Source organism: Macrosteles quadrilineatus, unplaced genomic scaffold (assembly GCF_028750875.1).
Source record: "Macrosteles quadrilineatus isolate MER2022 unplaced genomic scaffold, UCM_ALF_1.0 Scaffold_8__2_contigs__length_117827958, whole genome shotgun sequence".
NCBI classification, from domain to species: Eukaryota; Metazoa; Arthropoda; class Insecta; order Hemiptera; family Cicadellidae; genus Macrosteles; species Macrosteles quadrilineatus.
The window spans coordinates 58,609,691-58,631,118 of record NW_026542601.1 but is presented as its reverse complement, the minus strand read 5'-3'; the positions used below and the strand labels follow the sequence as shown (position 1 = coordinate 58,631,118).

At 36.9% G+C, this 21,428-nt stretch overlaps 1 protein-coding gene across 1 annotated transcript in view; it reads right to left on the bottom strand.

The window, feature by feature from the left end:
• The window catches only part of LOC129000409 (uncharacterized), a 29,884-nt gene extending 9,571 nt beyond the window's left edge, over positions 1-20,313 (bottom strand). The window contains exons 1-13 of the mRNA XM_054427373.1: positions 20,162-20,313; positions 16,606-16,721; positions 15,127-15,272; positions 13,785-13,946; positions 12,313-12,469; positions 11,672-11,857; positions 7,033-7,235; positions 6,624-6,792; positions 4,429-4,613; positions 2,515-2,692; positions 1,828-1,954; positions 605-766; positions 2-98 (exon numbers count right to left, since the gene is read on the bottom strand). Of these exons, the coding sequence (XP_054283348.1) occupies positions 2-98; positions 605-766; positions 1,828-1,954; positions 2,515-2,692; positions 4,429-4,613; positions 6,624-6,792; positions 7,033-7,235; positions 11,672-11,857; positions 12,313-12,469; positions 13,785-13,946; positions 15,127-15,267 (1,767 nt within the window). The 5' untranslated portion in view covers positions 15,268-15,272; positions 16,606-16,721; positions 20,162-20,313. The remainder of the gene's footprint in view (position 1; positions 99-604; positions 767-1,827; positions 1,955-2,514; positions 2,693-4,428; positions 4,614-6,623; positions 6,793-7,032; positions 7,236-11,671; positions 11,858-12,312; positions 12,470-13,784; positions 13,947-15,126; positions 15,273-16,605; positions 16,722-20,161) is intronic.
• Positions 20,314-21,428: the final 1,115 nt, after the last annotated feature.

Below are 21,428 nucleotides of genomic sequence, written 5' to 3'. Positions count from 1 at the left end.
CCAATTGAGATGGTGACGTCACCTGTGTATTTGAACCAAAATAAGAGGGAAGGATGAGTGTAGATGGTTTCAGATGATCTGTGTAGCTTTGTTTCTGACTAAGAGCAGCTGTTTCATCAGTCAGGGTTATTTATTTAAAGCCCATAAGGATCAGGAACAGCTGGGTCCAGTTTCGAACCATCAAAAAGCTGACTTTTCTCAGGATCGAACCAGTGACCTTTTCATTGTTAGGCCAGCACTTATTATGATTAGTAACAGGGCTTGATTTACGGTGTTCCAGTATCAATCTTTTGGAAAAATAAAAATATTTGCTTTAATATGTGCATAAATAAGTAGGCTACTAATCACTTTTAAAAAGTTACAGTTCCAGTACCTCGTTTTTTACTAATCGAGCACTGAGTGCCGTACCCAAATGCAAAATGTCATAAAAATCGGACCACAGGTGTAGTCTGTAGCTCTGTATACATCCACACACACAGACATCCTCAAAAACCACCTTTTTTCAGGAGGGCAAAAATTATCAGAATAAAAAAAAATAAGTTTGACGGTTTTCTTTATTATTTGAAGTTTATACATCAATGACATTATAACAAAATTCATCTACAAATAAGTCAAATATCTGTCTGAAAGCTGCAGCCAAAAGTTGATTCTGTCAGCAAAAGGCACTCCTTCTTTGACAGTCCAGTCAGTCCCGATGTCCATGTAGCAGGGACTGGACTGAGAGTCTGGGGTCCACCTCACTCCTGTCTCAGCCACATTCGGATCTCTGAAATGCAAATCACATAAGAGTCATAAACACAAAAAATATATTTTCATCACTCCGTAACGAAAGTAACTATTTTCGATAACAGCTAACATCAATGAAAGTAGCCGTTTCCCAAGCTCTAATTTAGGGCGAGGAAAAATCGATCAGCTGATTTTCCCTCGCTCTAAATTTACTTTCGTCGCTCTCAATTAGTTCTCCATTTATTCACTACGCGCGCTAGTGTTAGAAATATACAAAGGTTTCCTTTCAGAAGATTTTATTTTGATGTTTAAAATAAATAATTTAGAAATAAACTAGTTGTAATATTACTGAGGTCTGTTATTCTGTGTTTGTGTATTTTTGCGTCGTGATGAAAAGTATCGTTCATAACTCGTACCGAAAGTTATTTTCCGGCTCTTGCTCCATTATTCCCGTCCTCGGCTTCGCCTCGTACGTGAAAATAGCTCTCACATACTCGGCTTCGCCTCGCATGTGAAATTGGATTTTCCTGTGTTCGGCTTCGCCTCACACAAAAACTTGAGCGCGCTCCGGAAAATGCCACTTTCGGTCCTAGTAATGAAATATACTAATACACACTACTTCCACTTCACTCTAGCCAAATAATATTTTTGTCTAATTGGAACCTAATAATGTAATATGTTTTTCCTTGTTAAGATAAGGTATATGGTTACCCATTTTAAAATGACATGATGTGACTGGTGCGCAAATTGTGTATTTTAATACATTTCAAAGCTTCTTTTTGAGGCAAAACAAAATAAGGCAATACTCTTATACCTTGTGAAATGATGTTTGTTTAAGACGGTTACAGAGTATTAGGTTATTAAAACAATACTAATTTACAATAAATTAAATGTTTTGTTATAACATAAAGATTTAGATTTGTTTACCTATCTCAATCAGGTTACAATCACTGAAAGTAGCCTAGACTTTTGTATGTCCTTAGAAATGAAGAATAGAAATTCTTTTCTGCTTTTACACTACGGAATAATTGTACAAATATTGACTTACTCGGAAGCAGCCAAGTACGTCCAGGGTTATATGCATGACTTTTAATTACTTACCCGCTTTTAGCAAAGTTAGTCCAAGCTTGTACATGTTTGTTGACAGCTTGTTTGAATTCTGGTGTCAAATCCAGTTTATCAGTGACATGTTTGGTTAAGTATACACTGTCAGCTGCATGGCATGTACCTAGGTATACAAAAATAATATTACAGCAGAATATTGTTTAAATGTAAAAAAGATGAGAAATCAGTAAACGACAAAGATATCCTTGAACTTGGGTATTTAATAAAGTAAAATATATTAATATGTGCTGCCTAGCCTATTATTATTGTTTCCTTATAATAATGTAAAAATCATATATGATTGATAAACTCCCGCCACCGCAAACGTGCAGAGTTAGCGAATTTCCTACTACAAAATTATCATTTTTTATTCTATCTTCACATCAGACCCTAGGATCTAGCCCAGAACCGTTTTACACAGTACTTCAAGGCCTATAGAGTCACAGCATTATCACAAAGCCAAACAAAGCCATTGATGAGAGGCAGGGTTTGAGCCTATGATTCCTTGGGGACTGATGCCCAGTGCTCTTATAATCAAACCAGCTCACTCTTCACACATACTGTATTAATATTACTCAATCAGCTACTATACATTGTTATCAGAAGTTTTTATTTTGGTTCACAAGTATCGATCTTGTCAAATTAAATTTAAAGTTGGTCATTCAATTTCACGATTAAACTGACCTGGGCCCGAGAGATATGGAAGCACAGGGTTGTCTGCACCCAACATTCCTGACAGACCTGAACAGAAGCACTTTGTGTGGTTGGTGAACAAATATGTGTATACTGGACATTTAGATTTTTCCAGCATCAACCTTCTAGTTTCACCAAGTCCTGCGATTATCAGAAAATCACTTTCATACTGGAAAAAATATGAATAAAATATGTTAAAAGGCAAAAAGTATATGAAATTTAAATGAAAAACCCTGAGTAGGTACATAGTTTGTAATAATAGCATGGCATAAACCATTGATAAATTACAGGATTTGAAATGTGAGCATGCAGAACAGAATTCCAGCTAGCAAGACAAGTCATGCAAAGTTTATGTCTTAGTGCAACCATAAACATTTTTGCAAAGTCTAGTCTACTTGACTTTATTACCTTTACTAAAAAAAAAAAGTTTGTATGTATTTTCACTCTAATCTACTTATAAAACCCCTAATAACTAAAGGGAAGAGATTGTGCGGCAGGGATAGCTTACATCCGAGTACTTTAAATGTCTTTTGACAGTCCTGGATTTTATTTATATTTCACTACAATAGGGACTTGCATGTAAAACACCATCTCACCCCGAAATGGTACTTTCGTGACGAGTATTGAACGATACTTCTTATCACGATGAAAAAAACTACTTCATCAAAAATGATCTAATATATTTCGTAATCCATTCATTTTTCTGTTCTAAACACAATGAGGCTGTACAATTAATTTTAGTGTAAAATTCAGCTGATTGTAACTTTGTTGATGACAGGCAAAGTATTGTTTGTTTAGCGGAAGTAATGTTAATGTAGCGAAAAGTAATGATTATGTCAGGAAAAGTCAGCTGATCACTATTTGTTTTTGATGTACGGAAATTGAAGATGTTCGAAGATCTCAGCTGTATGAAAATGGGCTATTTTCGAATACAGAGTGATAAAATAGTATATTACGTTACTAGTCCTGAAAATTTGTGTTTACCGGACGAGTGTGTTCGTTCCCGTGCGAGACGAAGTCGAGTACAGGATTACCATACGAGTCCGGTACACACATTTTGGACGAGTTACATACGATAGTTCACGCTATACTACTAAATACGTAATGATACCCCATTTGATTAAGCTGGCGGCAAACAGCTGTTTTATGGACTAAATACTTGCGTAGTAAGCTGGTCCAAATGTTGTAGTGTGGCGTGAAATCTATTTTGTTTCAGTGAATATAGGTACAGTTGAACCTCTATAAGACGAATTTCAAGGGGTACGGGAAAAAGTCGTACTATAGAGGTATTCTTAATAAAGAGGGTCGTTTTATCGAGGTTTAATGCTGCTGTTATTCTTCTTATAGAGGTTTCTCCTCGCTCCAAGGTTTTTCCAAACAATGACTGAGGAAGGAGGAGGGATGGGTGGGGGCTTCATGTTGAGACAAGCTTCTGTTTGTTTTGAAAACTACGTACTATGGAGGTTAAGATTATGATAAATTCGTCTTATAGAGGTCACGTTCGTCTTGTAGAGGTTTTGTGCTTAGAATATTCGTTGTATAGAGGTTAATCAGTCCTAGCCCATGTCACAAACAAATTCGTCTTATGGAGGTTTTTAACTTAATTACTACGTTGTATAGAGGTGTTTTTAGCATTGACCTATATGAAAGTGTCAAGGGATTAAAAAAAAATTCGTCTTATCGAGGAATTCGTTTTATCGAGGTTCGTACAAACGAGGTTCAACTGTACCAGACACAATTGGTATAAAAAAAAAAAAAAACTATCCTCATTTACATCTAGAAACATAATGTTTTTTCTTAGAAAAAAGAGATTTAAATGGACATCAAGAGCGACATTCTGTAAATTAACAACTTAAAGTACCAAACATATTAGTAAGTCACAAATACAAATTTTTAAAAACTTACCTTAGTAAATTCCTGGAAATTCTTTAAGGACAGTTGTTCCCCTTTAAGATAAAACTCCCAAATGGCTTTTTGGACATCTTTTTCTTCTTTACTCCCAGGATTTAGTTTGAAGAATGGTGGAACAAGCAGTTCAGGTCTATTGTTGATGATTTCAGGTATCGAATCAAAACTGAAACATGTTTGAGCTGAAAAGTTCATTAATATCAGTTGTTTTAAAGAATACTCAATGATGATATAATGAACCATTAGGGCCCTTTTATGCACAGCATTTGCGGTTTTTATCGCACCGCAAAAAACATGTGGCTGCAAAATTTGTATTTGGTTTGGAACTTGCAGCACCGCAGGTTTTATATCACTGGTAGCACTGGCAGAGGTTGCGGCCTGCGTCGCATTGCATAATGGCTCCCATAAGTCCCAAATGTACCTAGCGGGCCGCAACTATAGAGCGGGCCGCACTGCGGTGCATACAAGCACCCATTTGAGTCAATGTATACTTATAGAATCGCAGCAGCTGCCCCAGTGCGGCGACTGCAATTACATAAAAGAGGCCTTAGCTATGTAACTTTTTTTTGTTATACTGCAACAAAAACAGTTATGTTCAATTCAAGCATTGCAGGATTATAGCTCTTTATCTCCCTAGGGAGTACAACTTACTGCCAGAGAGTAAAAATCAGCTGGAGTTGATGATGTCAGCAGTACATTATGCTCACTTGCTAACTTCGATTGTAAGCAATCGATTTGTAAAGTAATGGTTGTATTGATTGTGTTCAATTGATTTTAGTTTGTTAATGAATTCTTTTCAAAACTGGATTCACATTTGTTTAGGTTGAATCTAAGAAGATGGATGACACAAGAAAACAGTTTGCTCTGAATGCCTAAGAAATTCAAGAAATCCATTGAATCAGTAGTCCAACATATCAACATCTATCAATAGTATAATGGACAAAAATACAGTCGTAATACAAAATTATTCAATACTGGTACCTCACTAAACAGCTGCTTGTTCACAATAGCAAAATGGAAATCAAGATGGAAGTTATTTTGGGAGTTTATTTTTACAAGAAAGGTATTTCTGTTTTGTAACTTAGTTTAAATAATGGCGCAATATGACAAAAATTAGCTCATCACACGGGCAAAAAGTGTTTTTTCAACCCTTTCTCATTTTTCGATTTATATGTACTATTTATATGAACTATTTATGAATGCCCATGAAATAAACAAAGCACTTTTGAACTGAAGATAGATTAACTATGACAAAGGCTTAAGCTATATTATAGTTTGATATTTCCCACCACCTTAGCCTTTGTGTTTTCAATAATAAAATACCCGCCCTGCTGACTAAGCAAATTTCCATTTGTCTGAATTGATTTTCAGTTAAATATATTTTAATAACATTAGGTTTAACGAGCACCTAGGTTTGCTGCTACAAGGAAACTAATAAAGTGTGTTTTTGAGTAAAATATTGATAGCTTAGTACAAAATAAATAAATTTTCTAAGTTTGATCAAAATATATCCATAAACAAACAAACTACAACATTTGACAATATTCTCCATAAAAATAACATGGGAATTTTAAATTTAAAATTTTTTTAATTTTCTCCGTTACTAATAATCGAACAAAAATACTTTTATATACTAAATTATTTGTTTTTTTAAGCTCTTTAAAAAGGTCTACAGAGAAATCGGGAAATTTTGTGTTTTGAGGGTCAAAAGTGAGAAAAACCAATTTTTACCCCATAAAACCCCCCGTAAAGGCCCGTTCCCATGCTCCGATCGTGCTGGTTCGCGAACTCACTCAAGTTTATCCCGCTTTACACCTTTAAACCAAATTTCATCAAAATCGGACAAAAATTACTCAAGTTATCGCGTTCACGGACGTATATATATATATATATATATAAGTCTATATATATATATATATATATATACATATATAAAAATTTGAGCGAATGGTGTTTTTGGCCTCTGGGGACATCAAAATGAAAAAGTAAATCGGTCCCGGGTCTAGGTCTTACCGTGCCACCTACGGTAATAGCTACTTCCCTATAGGAAAATTCGCTAAAAAACATATAAAACCCCTAATCTATCAAAGTATGATTGAATTAAATTTCTTATGATATTTTTGTTTTAAATTTAGCAGATTTGGTGATAATTGAACAGGAATTAATTACTGATGATGTATAGTATGACTTACACAAAAACGTGTGCACGTTTCCTTCATTTTCCACAGCTCCCAGAATCACAGGCACTTTACTGAACTCTCCTCTCTTCATCAGGTTTGTCGGAGTGTCATGAAGAAACTTGTTGGAGCCTGCTGTTTCTACACAGGCAGTGAACAGAAGGCCAATCCAGGTGATGTATTCCTGTTCAGGAGCAAGATCTTAGTTTAGTTAGAAACTCAATAGAACAACACTAAACAATATAAAGGATAGATAGACTTTACCATTGCAAATTCTTTTGAGCAAAAAAAGTAACATTGACTTTTCTTTGTCAGATAAAGCTCTAAAAAATAAAAAATCTTAATTTCTTAAAATCTGCCATTGGCATTTACAAACTAGGATTCATTTTTTTAATTATTCAACTACAAAGAATTCTATTACAACCTGGTCTTTGCAGAATTCATGAGTTGCACTGAGAATGTCTTCACTTGGCACAGTTTGTAAATATCTGAATACTTCAGCATCATCTTCTGATTCAAATCCTAATTTCTTTGCCAATGTGAAAGCCAATTGATTTGGGGACCTTTGCAGGGACCATTCGTTCATCAGACAGAACCCACTTTGAATAATTGCCTTGTGGAAAAGACCTGCAATCAAAATCATGATTACAAAAAGTAAAAACACAATGTCTTCATACATCTATAAACATGACCTATTACTATACAAGTGTTCCAATAAACTGTTGGCGTTAGTGCGTGTGGCAACTTCGCACTGGCCGGGAGATCATTGTTGCCTTTTTTGTCTCACTGCAGTCTTGTATCGTTGGTGTGTGTGGCAACGTTGCACTGGCCCCGTTCGATGGAATATTAAAAAATTGGACGTGGCAAAATTCAAGCCATCTTACGAGGAACACCGGTGGTTCCCCCCTGCAACTAGCGTGGCTCACGAAGAGGTGTTAGTTACATCCATGATGGGACTAATCATCTCGGCTTGCGATGAGTCTATGCCTCGCAGGAGATCCCGGTGCAATAAGCGACCTGTGTACTGGTGTACTGCCGAGATTGCGGAATTGCGTCGGTCAGCATTGAGAGCCAGAAGACTTGCTACCAGGGCCAGAGAACCTGTAGACAGACGTCGTAAGTCGGATGCTTACAGAGTGGCTAGGAGGTCTCTTCATCGAGCGATCAACTGGAGTAAACGCAGTTGCTGGGAGACATTAAGGGACGATATCGATTCCAATCCGTGGGGCTTGGGTTACAAACTTGTAACCAAGAAACTTGGCACCCGCTCTCCACCTTCCGTCATGGATGGGGCCACTATGGAGAGGATAGTCGAGTCCCTTTTCCAGGCTCATACGTTATGCCCACTGCGGGATTTCGGAAGGGTGGATGACGTACCACTTTTCAGTCTTGGAGAGGTGGAGGCTGCCGTCCTATCCCTGAAGAACAATAAGGCTCCTGGACCCGATGGGGTACCCGGCGAAGTCCTCAAAAAGGTTTTGACTAGTAACCCCTTGATCCTTTTGCGCATGTACAACGCCTGCCTAGTCGAAGGAGTTTTCCCCTCGTGCTGGAAAACAGCTAGGCTTGTGCTTGTTGGGAAGGGGAAGGGAGGCTCAGACCTGCCATTGTCTTACAGACCTCTGTGTATGTTGGATACGGCTGGCAAAGTCCTCGAGAAGTTGATCGGTTCCCTACTGAATTCAGCCGTGGTTGCTGCGGGGGACCTGTCCCCTCGCCAGTATGGATTCAGGATGGGGCGATCTACGGTTGACGCTGTTGAAGAGGTGAAGCAAGCCGTGATGAGAGCTGAGGATTTTAACCACTACTCTCGAAGGGTTGTGCTGCTCGTAACTCTTGATGTGCGAAACGCGTTTAATTCGGCGAGGTGGTGCGATATGCTGGATGCTCTGAAGAACACCTTCCACGTCCCGGCATACCTCATGCGTATCATAGAGGATTATCTCCGGTTCCGCCTCCTCATGTATGACACTACAGAGGGCCCAAGGACGATAAGTGTTACTTCCGGTGCTGCCCAAGGTTCCATACTCGGCCCAGACCTCTGGAATGTCGCGTATGACAGCCTCCTGAGGTCTGAAATGCCTGAGGAAACTGTTTTGGTTGGGTACGCGGATGACAGGATAAATATGGATCGTCGTAGGTATAATAAGCCTACTGCAGATGAAATTGCAGGCGTCTTCAATTCATCTGAAGGCGAACCTCCAATGAATTTTTAAAATTTCAAACAGGGAAGCTTTTATTTATCCTCATTAACCACAAGACCAAAGCTACCTTAGTAAATCAGTATTTATTCACAAACAATGATATGTTTGCTGCCTTTTCATGTTAAACCACTGGAGTGATTCAAATTATTTATTGAAAATGACATCAACAAAAGCAAACAAAGAAGAACAACAAACTGGTTTTTACACAAAAGATATGGTGTAGGGATGCCTATTCTGACACATAGATAATGTTATTCTGAGTTTGTTTAAATACCGGTATTGCAAAAAGTTGTTTAACATTTGAGCTTTTTAGGGACTTATGTCCCTACAAGCCACTAGTGCGTACTATAAACGCATGGATGACAGACCACGGTCACTCGCTTGCTTTGAGCAAAACTGAGATCGTGATGTTAACAAAAAAACGGATTGACACCATCGTGCCGTTGAGGGTAGGGGCCGTCGAAGTCCAGACCGTTCGTTCTGCCAAGTACCTTGGTATTATGGTGGACAGCAAGCTTAGCTGGCGAGATCAGATTTTCCGTACGGCGGACAAGGCCACTAGGGTGGTCTCCTCTCTTAGCCGGTTGATAGCCAATGTCAGAGGGCCTAGGTAGAAGAAGGTTGTTAATGTCTTCTGTTCAGTCCGTACTCTTGTACGGTGCTGAGGTGTGGGCAAACGCTCTAAATAAGGAGGTATATAGGATGCGGCTCGCCCGAGTGCAGCGTCAGGCAGCACTAAGAGTTGCATCCGCCTACCGAACAGTGTCCGAACCCACCGTCCTGGTGGTTGCTGGAGTCATCCCCGTCAAACTTTTGGCGGCGGAGAGAAAAGCAATTTATCAGCGCCGTGGAGAGGACCAGGCACGAACAGAGGAACGCACCCGCACCTACCAGCTGTGACAGGAGAGCTAGGAACAGGAGACTCGGGGACGCTGGACCAGGCGACTGATAAAGCAAGTCCAACCTTGGGTTAATCGGTGGTGCGTAGAGGTGGACTTCTACCTCACCCAATTTCTGATGGGTCACGGCTTTTTCCGGTCGTACCTGTTCAGGATGGGCAAAGCCGTGTCACCCGATTGCATATTTTAAACCTGTTAAATGTTAAGCTAAGGGCAGCCTATATTTTGGAATTTTCATGTCAAATTTTATTAATTATATAAGTATTGCATCTTATATCTTTTTACAATAATAATGACGATGTCAATTACAATAATGTATTGTTTAAAGACTGAATAAATGACTATTCAATGACTATACTGCCCAGGCATTCCCGATGACGTGGAACATACCTTTTTCCACTGCCAGCGTTGGGAAAGGCCCCGCCTGGAGGCTCAACAGTTAGTAGGACTGCTGTCAGTGGACACGGTCATACCGATGATGACGGAGGGTGAGGACAATTGGACCTGTGTGTCACATTACATCCAGGGTATTCCCCGCACCAAGAAGCTCGACCTTGACCGGGATGCGGTGTAGGTCATGAAGTATCTAAATGCCAAAAACTGTGAGAGCCCTGAGGGCTTAGGTCCCATGTTGGCCTGACTTGAAGTAATGTGACAAACAATTCCAGGTCTGTGTCCAACAGAGTAGAGGGGGTTTTTTAGTGAGTAGTCTGTGATAGATTCAGGAGTCTCACACTACAGGCTGGCTACCTGTGTGCGTAAAAGCATTTTCCCTCCTCTCCCTTAAAAAAAAAAAAAAAAAAAAAGTTGCACTGGCCGGGAGATCAGTGTTACCACTTTTGTCTCACTGCAGTCTTGTATGGTTCGTTGGTGTGTGTGGCAACGTCCCACCAGCCGGGAGATCAGTGTTGCCACTTTTGTCTCACTGCAGTCTTGTATCGTTGGTGTGTGTGGCAACGTCGCACCGGCCGGGAGATCAGTGTTGCCACTTTTGTCTCACTGCAGTCTTGTATGGTTGGTGTGTGTGGCAACGTCGCACCAGCTGGGAGATCAGTGTTGCCACTTTTGTCTCACTGCAGTCTTGTATCGTTGGTGTGTGTGGCAACGTCGCACCGGCCGGGAGATCAGTGTTACCACTTTTGTCTCACTGCAGCCTTGTATCGTTGGTGTGTGTGGCAACGTCGCACCGGCCGGGAGATCAGTGTTACCACTTTTGTCTCACTGCAGTCTTGTATGGTTCGTGGGTGTGTGTGGCAACGTCCCACCAGCCGGGAGATCAGTGTTGCCACTTTTGTCTCACTGCAGTCTTGTATCGTTGGTGTGTGTGGCAACGTCGCACCGGCCGGGAGATCAGTGTTGCCACTTTTGTCTCACTGCAGTCTTGTATCGTGGGTGTGTGTGGCAACGTCGCACCGGCCAGGAGATCAGTGTTGCCACTTTTGTCTCTCACTGCAGTCTTGTATCGTTGGTGTGTGTGGCACTGTCGCACTGGCCAGGAGATCAGTGTTGCCACTTTTGTCTCACTGCAGCCTTGTATCGTTGGTGTGTGTGGCAACTTCGCACTGGCCGGGAGATCATTGTTGCCTTTTTTGTCTCACTGCAGTTTTGTATTGTTGGTGTGTGTGGCAACGTCGCACTGGCCGGGAGATCAGTGTTGCCACTTTTGTCTCACTGCAGTCTTGAGATGAACTTTTTTGCATGGCTCAATCATGTCCTGGTTGTTTAGCTGTTGGCTTCTGTTTCATAGTTAGGGTGAGGTGCAGAGGATGGTATCGCTTCCCCTCAAACAACCTAAATTCTGTCAACGGAGTATAGAGCCAAAATATTCAGTCTATTATCCTTGTTTACTTTACATGGAATTACCTACAATTTGCAGAAAAGTTAGTGTTGACAGTGCTTGCCTCATCTACAATAAAGTAGTATAGGTAGCTCAACTGTAAGGTCATAGCAAACTTACTACCTTTAGACATAGGAGACAGCAGATGGTAATGCACTGAAGCACCTCCTGCACTGATACCAAAGATGGTGACATTGTTTGAGTCTCCTCCGAAAATATCAATGTTGTCTTGGACCCATCTGAGAGCCAATGTTTGGTCCTTGAGTCCTGCGTTGCCTGGAACCTCTTCATTTTCAAGAGAGAGGAATCCTGAAAAGATAATATTATAGATATATCTCTGTGTGACTTGAGATATATTAAAAGAATATTTGCAAACTAAAGATATCTGATACATTTTTGTATGAAATTCGTTGTTTCTTTTAAATTTGAATTTGCCCATTCACATAGGTCTCTGTCCTGTGTAAGGAACATATTAAAGTAAAGCAAGGGGAGAAGAACAATATGGATATTGGTTGCACCAAAAGGACGCAGACCCACAACATAATTGGTTTGTAGTCTGTATTGCCCCCACTGAGCAATTAACTCATCATATATTTTTTTCCTTATTTTGCTGACCAGTAAAACTTAATTTAATATAGGTACCCCAATTTTTTTTTTTTATATATATATTAATATACAAGTTCCCAAACCCCCAAAACTTATCAGATTCTAAAACTCAGAATAACAACAGAATTGTTTAAAAACAGAATAACATTTTATATTACCAAAGGCACCACAGCGATAGTTGATTGTTACAAGTACAGTGTCCCCCTCCAACAAAAATTCAGGGTTTATGCTCTTGGAAATCCCGGAGCCCCCAGCAAACGCTCCCCCATGAATGTAAACCATCACAGGACTTCTAGTTGGGCTTTCCTCTGGGAGCTGTGAGCAAATTGAAAAAATAAAACACTTAAAGAAACCGTTTCATTAAATTAAATATTGCAAACTCATTTAAAGCTATGAGACACTATAAAGTTACTAAAACTAAATCAGTTTTAGATTTCTATAGGTTTTTATTCTTAGTGTCTAGGGTGGCATGTTGGATGAAAAAATCACAAATTCTTTCAGGGAAAAGTGAAAACCCCCTTTAAATTGTCTTGAATATACTAAGTACTCAAACCCTACCCTCTTGCAACAATGACTAAGATGATAACCACTAGGCAAGCAATACGCCAGTTTCTGTTTTGTATTATATTTTTACTGTGTTCTTCTTGTACCTTTTAGTTTCAGTATTGTCATTGAAATATTTGAAATTGAATGAAAAATATGTCTTCATTAAGAAGTTTAAGTTAGGACTAGTTTTTAGGCTTCTTTGCCACCTAATCCCTGAAAAATAATAAACTTCACCTCATAGGTTAATGAAATGCATGACATTGAAAGGAGTGTCAAGAGACAACTAATTTTGTAATAATGTTCTAATGGTCCATCTTATGTACTAAAAAACTTTTGCAAAACTAGCTAGCCTGACCATACTAGTGGACCGAATTACACGCGGTTGGTTCCCTAATGAAAGATATTTTCCTTTAGATGTGCAGAATCCCTTTATAACATTTAAATAGGCAAAAAATGAATTTTAAATTTTAAAAAATTTACATGGGCCTTATTATGGGTTGCTATGTTGGTGAGGAAATAACAACAAAATATAAACAGAAAATCAAAACAGATTAAAGAAATTCCAATCATATGTTTTATTTACAGCGTGGGTTTAAAATAGAGAAGTTTGCATAATACATACTTTTGGTCTAGTTTTCGATTCGGGGTGAGCTCTTGTCTTTTCACTCTTTCCTACAACCATAGACTAACCAACACAAGTAGACTTCTCATCCCATTGTAAATTTTGAAGCACGTTTTTCGTGTCTAGTTCATGTACGTGACACAAAGGCGCTAGTGTCGACGAAACTTTGTTCCTATTATTTTAGGGTTAATTTCTTGATTTGTGCTTTACTGTTTGGTTATATAACTAGAGGACAAGTTATTGTTTATGATTAGATTGTATTATTTGGTTAAACGAGGTTTTAAATGGCTGTAATAACGGGAAACAAATTGTAAACAAAACACAACCTCTACATAAACCGTACAATAAAACTGTCTTCAGCTGTTCCATAAGGATGAGAAATCTACTAAGGGAGTATGTTTTATCTATGCTACAACTATTGAAATAAAAACTAATAAAAGTATAAATCCATTGTTAATTTACCTTGTTGGTAAAAACACAAAGATAAAGACAGTCTTCATCCCCAACTTCTGAGATATTGTTGGGGTCTACTCCAGGGTTGCGAACTAGGATACCTTGCTTACATTTGTTCCCATCTTGTAGAGCGTCCCGTACACCAGTCCATTCACCAAATGGTTCAGGGTCCTAAAGCATTAGAAGTAACATCACATAATTTGTTTACAATAAAACAACCTCCAAATTATTAACTCAATAGCAAATTGAACTCTCTTCCAATATAAACAACAAAATAACTGCTTTGAAAATTTACGTTTGTCAATGGCTTATTGTCCATAACAAATACTTTCTTCATTAGATTGCAAAAATTAAGGTATTTTCTTTTTTTCTTGATAGTATTCTAAATTTTAAATCCTTGAATATTATCTATCTATACAACACTATTATAAAATTGAGGTGGTGTCTGTTTGTGTGCTGCCACGACTAATATACTAAACCGATACAGCCAAAATTATATACACAGATAGTACAGAAGCTAGTACCGGTAATTCATGAAAAACAAGTAGTTAGTCTGAGTAGATTTTTGTTGCTTTATTAATTTTTTTAAATCACAGAATCTTACAAAATTGTATAAATAACTCGCTGCAAAAGCCAGGAAGATTTGGCTTGTCTGCAGCTCATAGAGAAAACTGGTTCTTGATAATAATCTACTTTGTCCTTGGATAGTCCTTACCACCACTTTGGTTTTCCTTGTTTCTGGTCAAGATCTGCTTTCACTGTTGTTTCCACCTACTGTATAGTATACTCTACAATTCAAAGACAACTTTCTATATAATCCCAAAGTGAACTAGCTTTAGCAAAAACTTGAAACAATTAATTATTTTGAATAATTAAATATATATAAAAATAAATAACATGCATAAAATACTTCTAAACTTTAATATTATAATTAATTTAATTTTTACAAGTATTTAAACAATAATATTTAACCAGATTAAAAATGGATTAATTGAAATAACAATACAAAAATGAACAACTTCCATTAAATCATTTACTTTAACCATAATATTATATATAAGAGTAATTCAAACGACAATATCCAACCGCAGTTTTAAATGAAAAATCTGAACAATAACTGTTGAAGTTCATGTTGTAATGAGGGTGTCTCTTACATACAAATACCCTTGAGCTTTATCCAATTATTTTGGAGAGATAGCCTGGGATCAAACTCAAAACTCTCAATACAAACCTAATATTCTTAACAACAAAGCAGACCTAGTTATTGTTTAAAAATAATTAAAGCACAACTACACACTATTGCTAATCACTTCTCTTAACAATTCAATTTGTAGCCAAGATGTAGTATTACCTTAAACCTGAGGGTGCCAACGGGTGGTTTTGCAAAAGGAATGCCAACAAAAGAGTAATATCTCTTGTCACTAAAAGAGGAGTATTTGACTGATCCCCTCAGACTTCCTTGCTTGGTTTGCACTACTTTGTGTTCTTCCATTTCCCCTGAAAATAATGAAAAAGTTTCATGTCAGATTTTCTAAAGAAATTTAGAGACTATTTTTCAAATAATAATACTAAGGGTCTTAGGTCGGGGCCACACATTTTTAATTTCTTTCGTGGGGAGTAAAAAATGTTGATCCTCGGGCATCGGATCAAAATTGGGTGGTTTTGGAAATAATTAATTTAGGATATATTAATTGATATACTATAATCGGTTTTTACAAAATGTTAAATCACAGCCAAATTGTAAGGGTCTTCTGCGGTTACAGTAAAATCGTAGAAATCTGCCGCAGTCCTGGAGGGATCGTGAAGATCTTCTACGTTCACGGCAAAATAGTGAACATTATGTGCGATTGCGGAGACATCATCTTCGTCTTCTGCAATGGCGGTGAAAATTATGAATGTCTCTTCGCATTCTCCTATGGCCACGGAGAAAAAGTTAGCATCTTGCACGAGTGCGGGGACGTCATCTTCATCTCCACCGATCAGGGTGGTATCATAAACAATGTGGCAGGGGGGAAAAATGTTTTAAATCTTGCGCGAGTGCGGAAACGTCATCTTCGTCTCCTCCGATCGCGGCAAAATCATGAATGTCTCATATGGTCGTGGAGGAATAGTGAATATCTTTCACTAGTGCGGAGACATCATCTTCGTCTTTTTTCGTTCATGACGAAACTGTGAAGATCTTCCAAGTGATCACGGATATGAATAGTAACAGTTCCTACATTAACGGCAAAATAGTGAAGATATTTTGCGGTTGCACAGATTTCTTCAACGTCTCCTGCGATCGCGGAGAAACACATTATCAGTAAAATAAATTTATCAAGAAAAAAATTGAGGCCCCCGGCAACCGCCGTGTCCCCCGTTAGGGAAATACGACCCTGAAATTGACAGGACACAGGAATGAAAATCATTAGATACTGTGATTGTTTAGATATCTGGGTTATTTAATCTTAGAAAATGTGTTTGCATACCTACCATTATTTGTAAACAAAACAATAGCCTACAATTTAGTTGTAAATCCACAGTTATTTAAAGACTCTTTTGTAGGTTGTATAAAGGCAGAGAGATGAACACACACTTTTATACCATTACAAAAGTTTACTCAGACAATTAATTAATTATTCATGGGGTATCCTAGTTATTTTAAAATGGCATTAAGGTTAAATAGTAATAGTCATGCATACCAATAGTGAAATTAATTAAGTAATCAGAATTGCAACATTAAATTACAAAAAAACATATTTACACACAAGTTACCAAATGTAGTTATATTTTAGGTAAGGAGTAAATTTAAATAAATTTAATTTAACTACAGTACACAAGACATACACACCTTAAAAGATTGGCTGAGGTTGAGTATAGACTCACACACCATGAGTAGCTTGTTCAGCCATACTATGAATATTCAATTGGCTGACATTGCTCACTTCTTTGCAATCTCAAATATACCTGGCACTCTCAAATCTCAAATATAACAAGTAGGACTTAAAAGAAGATGTAAAAGTTCACTTTTTATACAGAAGAAAGTGTGTATTTAAGCTATAATTTTATCAATATGATATATTATATATTAATTATATTATGAAAATTAATACTTTAATGTGTGAAACCACTAGGTTGTATTTGTTAACAAGAATTCTCAGTTACTACAGAACGGATTGAGATAAAATCTGAAACACATCCATAAAATGATGGTATAGGTGCACATCGTTTTGTGAAAAAGATTTTTTTTAAATTCAGTCAGAGCTCACTTCACCAAGCATTTATGACCATGAAATAACAACACACAAAAAATAAAGGTACACATTTTGGGTTATTTTATTATATCTTGAAAACTATAAACTTTTTGTATACTATACTAAATTATAAAATTGAAGATGACTAAATTTTCTACAAGAAAAGTATATAATTTGTTTATTTTGGTTAAACAGATTACGAGTTATTACTTATTTAATTAATATCTTATTAAAATACTCCTTCCATAAGAAATACATGTAAATTAGTATGCGAAATGGGGCAAATCCTATCCGCCCAAAGGAAATATAACTGATATTCTGGAAATCTTGACAAACTTTCCAGTAATTTGACACTTTAATCATAAAAATTTATCCAAAATTAAGGCAAGGGCGAGGTAACAAAAATGTTGTGTTTTGGTGTTTTTTATTAAGAAGTATAAAAAAACCTCAAATCATCCCGTTTTTAAACGCTCACTCTCGCTTTAATTTTTGACAAAATTTTATGATTAACCCATTGGGGAAGGAATTAATGCGCTACCTGCAGCACCCTCTGGCGGCAATTAATTTTACCGAATTTGTAGACTTTTACTCTAACTGCTATAGAAAGAAAACCTTAGGTAATAAATTAACACGTTCGCTACCACAATTATATGGAATTTACGTTCGCATAGACCAGCGACGCAATTGTGCGTCGACTCGTTTCTCACAATAGACCACCGACGCATATTTGCGTCAGCTGGTCACAATGAAATGGACTAACGACGCACATTTGCGTCGGTATTCTAATGTTATTAAACAGCGTATTTCTTAGCAACGGTCTATTTTAGAGCCCGGATTTTATCATATCGGTCTAGAGGGATATCTGCCGCAAATGTGCGTCACTTGGTCCGTGGATATGACGATTGGTTACGTCACACAACAGTTGGCAACATTGTTGTTTACATTGTGTATTCCGCGACATCACAGAACAGATGTAAACGTTATAACCTTTGCAGTTTTGGCTAGTGTTTAGTGGAGTTTCTTTAGTTGTTTATGTAAAAGCTTGAAACAACCAAATTTACAACGACGCTTACGTGCGTCGCCTGGTCTATTGAAACGAAAATGTAATCTTTTTAACTGGATTTCGTTAAATAGACTGACCGACGCATATATGCGGCGTTTTAAAATTCGCTCATAACGAAAAATAAAAACAATATTTATTGCTTACTAATTCACTTAAGGTTATTATTAAGTCAATTAGTCCATTTAAACGATATTTCTCTTTTGGTCTGTCGGCAATGTTATTCCTATATCACTTGGTCTGTAAGCAACGTCATGATCATTCCTTTTAGTCTGTAAGAGTGACCGGACCGACGCAAATGTGCGTCGCTCGGTAGCGAACGTGTTAATAATTCTTTCACCATTTTGTTCACAGTAAAATTGTCTACAGAAAAGTGGTAATTGGATAGTCAAAGTTCTAAACTAAAAAAAATATATATATAAAGATTATAAAAATAAAAATTTTAAAAACAATATTTTGAAAGTAAAGTTGATATACAAATTCCAAGATTAATCCAGACACCAAATAACACTACTATTATAAAGTTCAATCGATTCCCTACGTAGAAAAATTAAAAGTTGTGTACTTTTATAAGTAACATTTTTTTTTAAATTGTTTGTTTACCTTACCGCAGCTGATTTTTGGTGATATGTGGTTTCCATGGCAACACAAAATTGTTTGTTATTCGCTAAAATAAATGAGTAAATACGCAAATCAAGAAGCAAGATATTTATAAACATTATAATAGTAAGAAGAAACAAAAAGGGCGAAAAATAATAATAACTAAATAACTAATAGCGCTGCCTAGCGGTGACACGAGCGGCACTCGTAAGTTGGCCGCCGGGCCTGCAGCGGCCATACGAGTAACGCTCGTATGTCGGCGCCAATGGGTTAAAGTGTCAAATGGCTGGAAATTTTACCAAGATTTCTAGAATATTGGTTATATTTCCTTTGGGCGGATAGGATTTGCCCCATTTTGCAAACTAATTTACATGTATTTCTTATGGAAGGAGTATTGTTAATACCATATTAATTAAATTAGTAATAACTCGTCAATTGTTTAACCAAAATAAACACATTATATACTTTTCTTGTAGAAAATTTAATCTTCTTCAATTTCATAATTTAGTATACAGTAGTATACAAAAAGTTGGTAGTTTTCGAGATATAATCGAAAAACCCAAAATGTGTACCTTTAACCCCCCCCCCCTTCCCCCCCCTCACCCCCTAGGAGTCAGGACTTTTGGTATGTTAACACCCTAAGCCCCCTGAACAAGTTTCTGAAGGAATTGCTTAGTTACCTGCTCACGCACTAACGCACTCTACACCTCATTCCTTGACTGGACTATATCAGCAATTTGAAACATACTTTCTCTCATAAACTTGTCAACAACACTTGTCATGGGCAATTGGTGGGGGGAGTAACTATGATATTTATGGGTAGAATCATAAAAGTTGCAATAACTGTTGAACTGTAATTTTTACACATGGGGGTTTGTGCCATTTTGTTTAGAGTTAAAATGACATACTAAAATCGTTCGGGCTGTTTTGTAAAAATCTCATTTTCCAGTTATTTGACGAGTTTTATGGGAAAATCACGATCAAAATTGAAATTTTAAAAACTTGGGGGTACTATGGATTAGTACCCACAACCAAATTGCATTGAAATTGGATCACAGGTGTAGTCTGAAGCTCTGAACACATCACTTCAAAAACCACTTTTTGGGGTTCAGGTGGGAGCCCAAAACGGATATTTCCACTTAAAAGTCAAATCAATACTTTCTTCAAATAGGTACTATGTATAGGGGGGTAAAAGAAAGTAAAAGCCAATCAGAATTATTATCTGCGACTGTAATGTCAGTAAAGATGATCACATAAGGTGCCTATTTGTAGTTCTTGGCAGCTGTTATTGTTTATTTTTTTATTACGATTAAATTTTATGAACAAATAGTAAAACAATAAATAACAAAAATTGTTTTTACAAATCAACAAAATGAGCCATATTGAAATTATGGGTGCTAAATTAACTAATAAGACTTTTTGTTAAGTTTTAAACAATTATATAGCAATGAAATTGAATACTTTGCAAGAATAAAAGAATTAGGTCAACTTACCGTAGCAGAAGTTGAAAATCATATGACTAAGCAGTCAGCAGGAGATAGCTTATATAAACCCATTCCACTTTGTTATCTGGGGTTGAAATGAGACAGAAAATGATAAGTAGGATTTCAGCTGTAAAAATGCATTCACTTTCAGCCTTAACTAGCAACATCTTCTTTTTAGTTTCAGTTTTGTGTAAACCCCTAAAGTGTAGGAGTAAAAAGTCATACAAGTCAAAGTGTTTATTTTATGCTTCAAGGTTAGTGTTTATATAGTTAGATATCAAAACCACTTAGCTAAACAAACATCAATTATACGAGTAACTGTATAGCTAACACCTAAATTGCAATAGTAAATATCTCGTAAAATATTTACATCAAGGACTTCAAACTAAACAATCAACTAAAAATCATACCTTGTATATTATTACTGTTTTATTCTCACTTGTTAATTTTAACTTTGTCCCCATATAGTCTGACACAAAAGGTTGTGATCCTTAGCTTTATACATTTGATCCTGGCTAACAAAACAGCTAATCTTAGTCAGCAACAAAGCTACACGGATCATCACATTCCATTCTACACCTTCACCATAGCCTCCTCTAATACAAGACCACGGAGTTTGTGTGTAGTAACCGCAATGCATGCCTGTTGCCATGGTAATAACAGAAATAACAAAAGTGTAAACATAAACATTGCATATATATATTATTAGAAGAATTTTTAGGATTTTTCTGTGCAGCAAATCAACCCCTTAATATTTATTTTTATAGGCATATTGGGTATCAATTTAAAGCTCTAATCTTCTAGGTGTGCCTTTTGCGGGTTTGGATGATATCCCGTGAAAGCCCTCTGGCTTTTTTTTTAGTTTGTGCTACATTCTGTTGTCAATCATCTGAACTTTTTCAAGTTGACATTTGTTTACATCAAAACCGATGGCCATGATACAATTTTTTTACATCTATATGAAAATGGGGTTATCTGTAGTTGGTGATATTTCTGTGAATTCAAGTAAAATTTTTTAATAATATTTGTATAAAAATGTAAAGAAGAAAATGACTTACGTTAGATATTGTGTTGTGAGAAGATTTTGTTTTCATAGTATATTTTATTGATGTTTTGGGGAATTCAAGTAAAATGTTGTAATGTTATTTGTGTAAAGAAGTAAATGACTTGCATTCGATTTTCTGTTTTCATTGTATGTTTCATTAGTATTTGTAATTTTTCTTAGATGCTTGAAGATATTGTGCATGCAATATAAATATTAGGGCTCGCAGTGTAA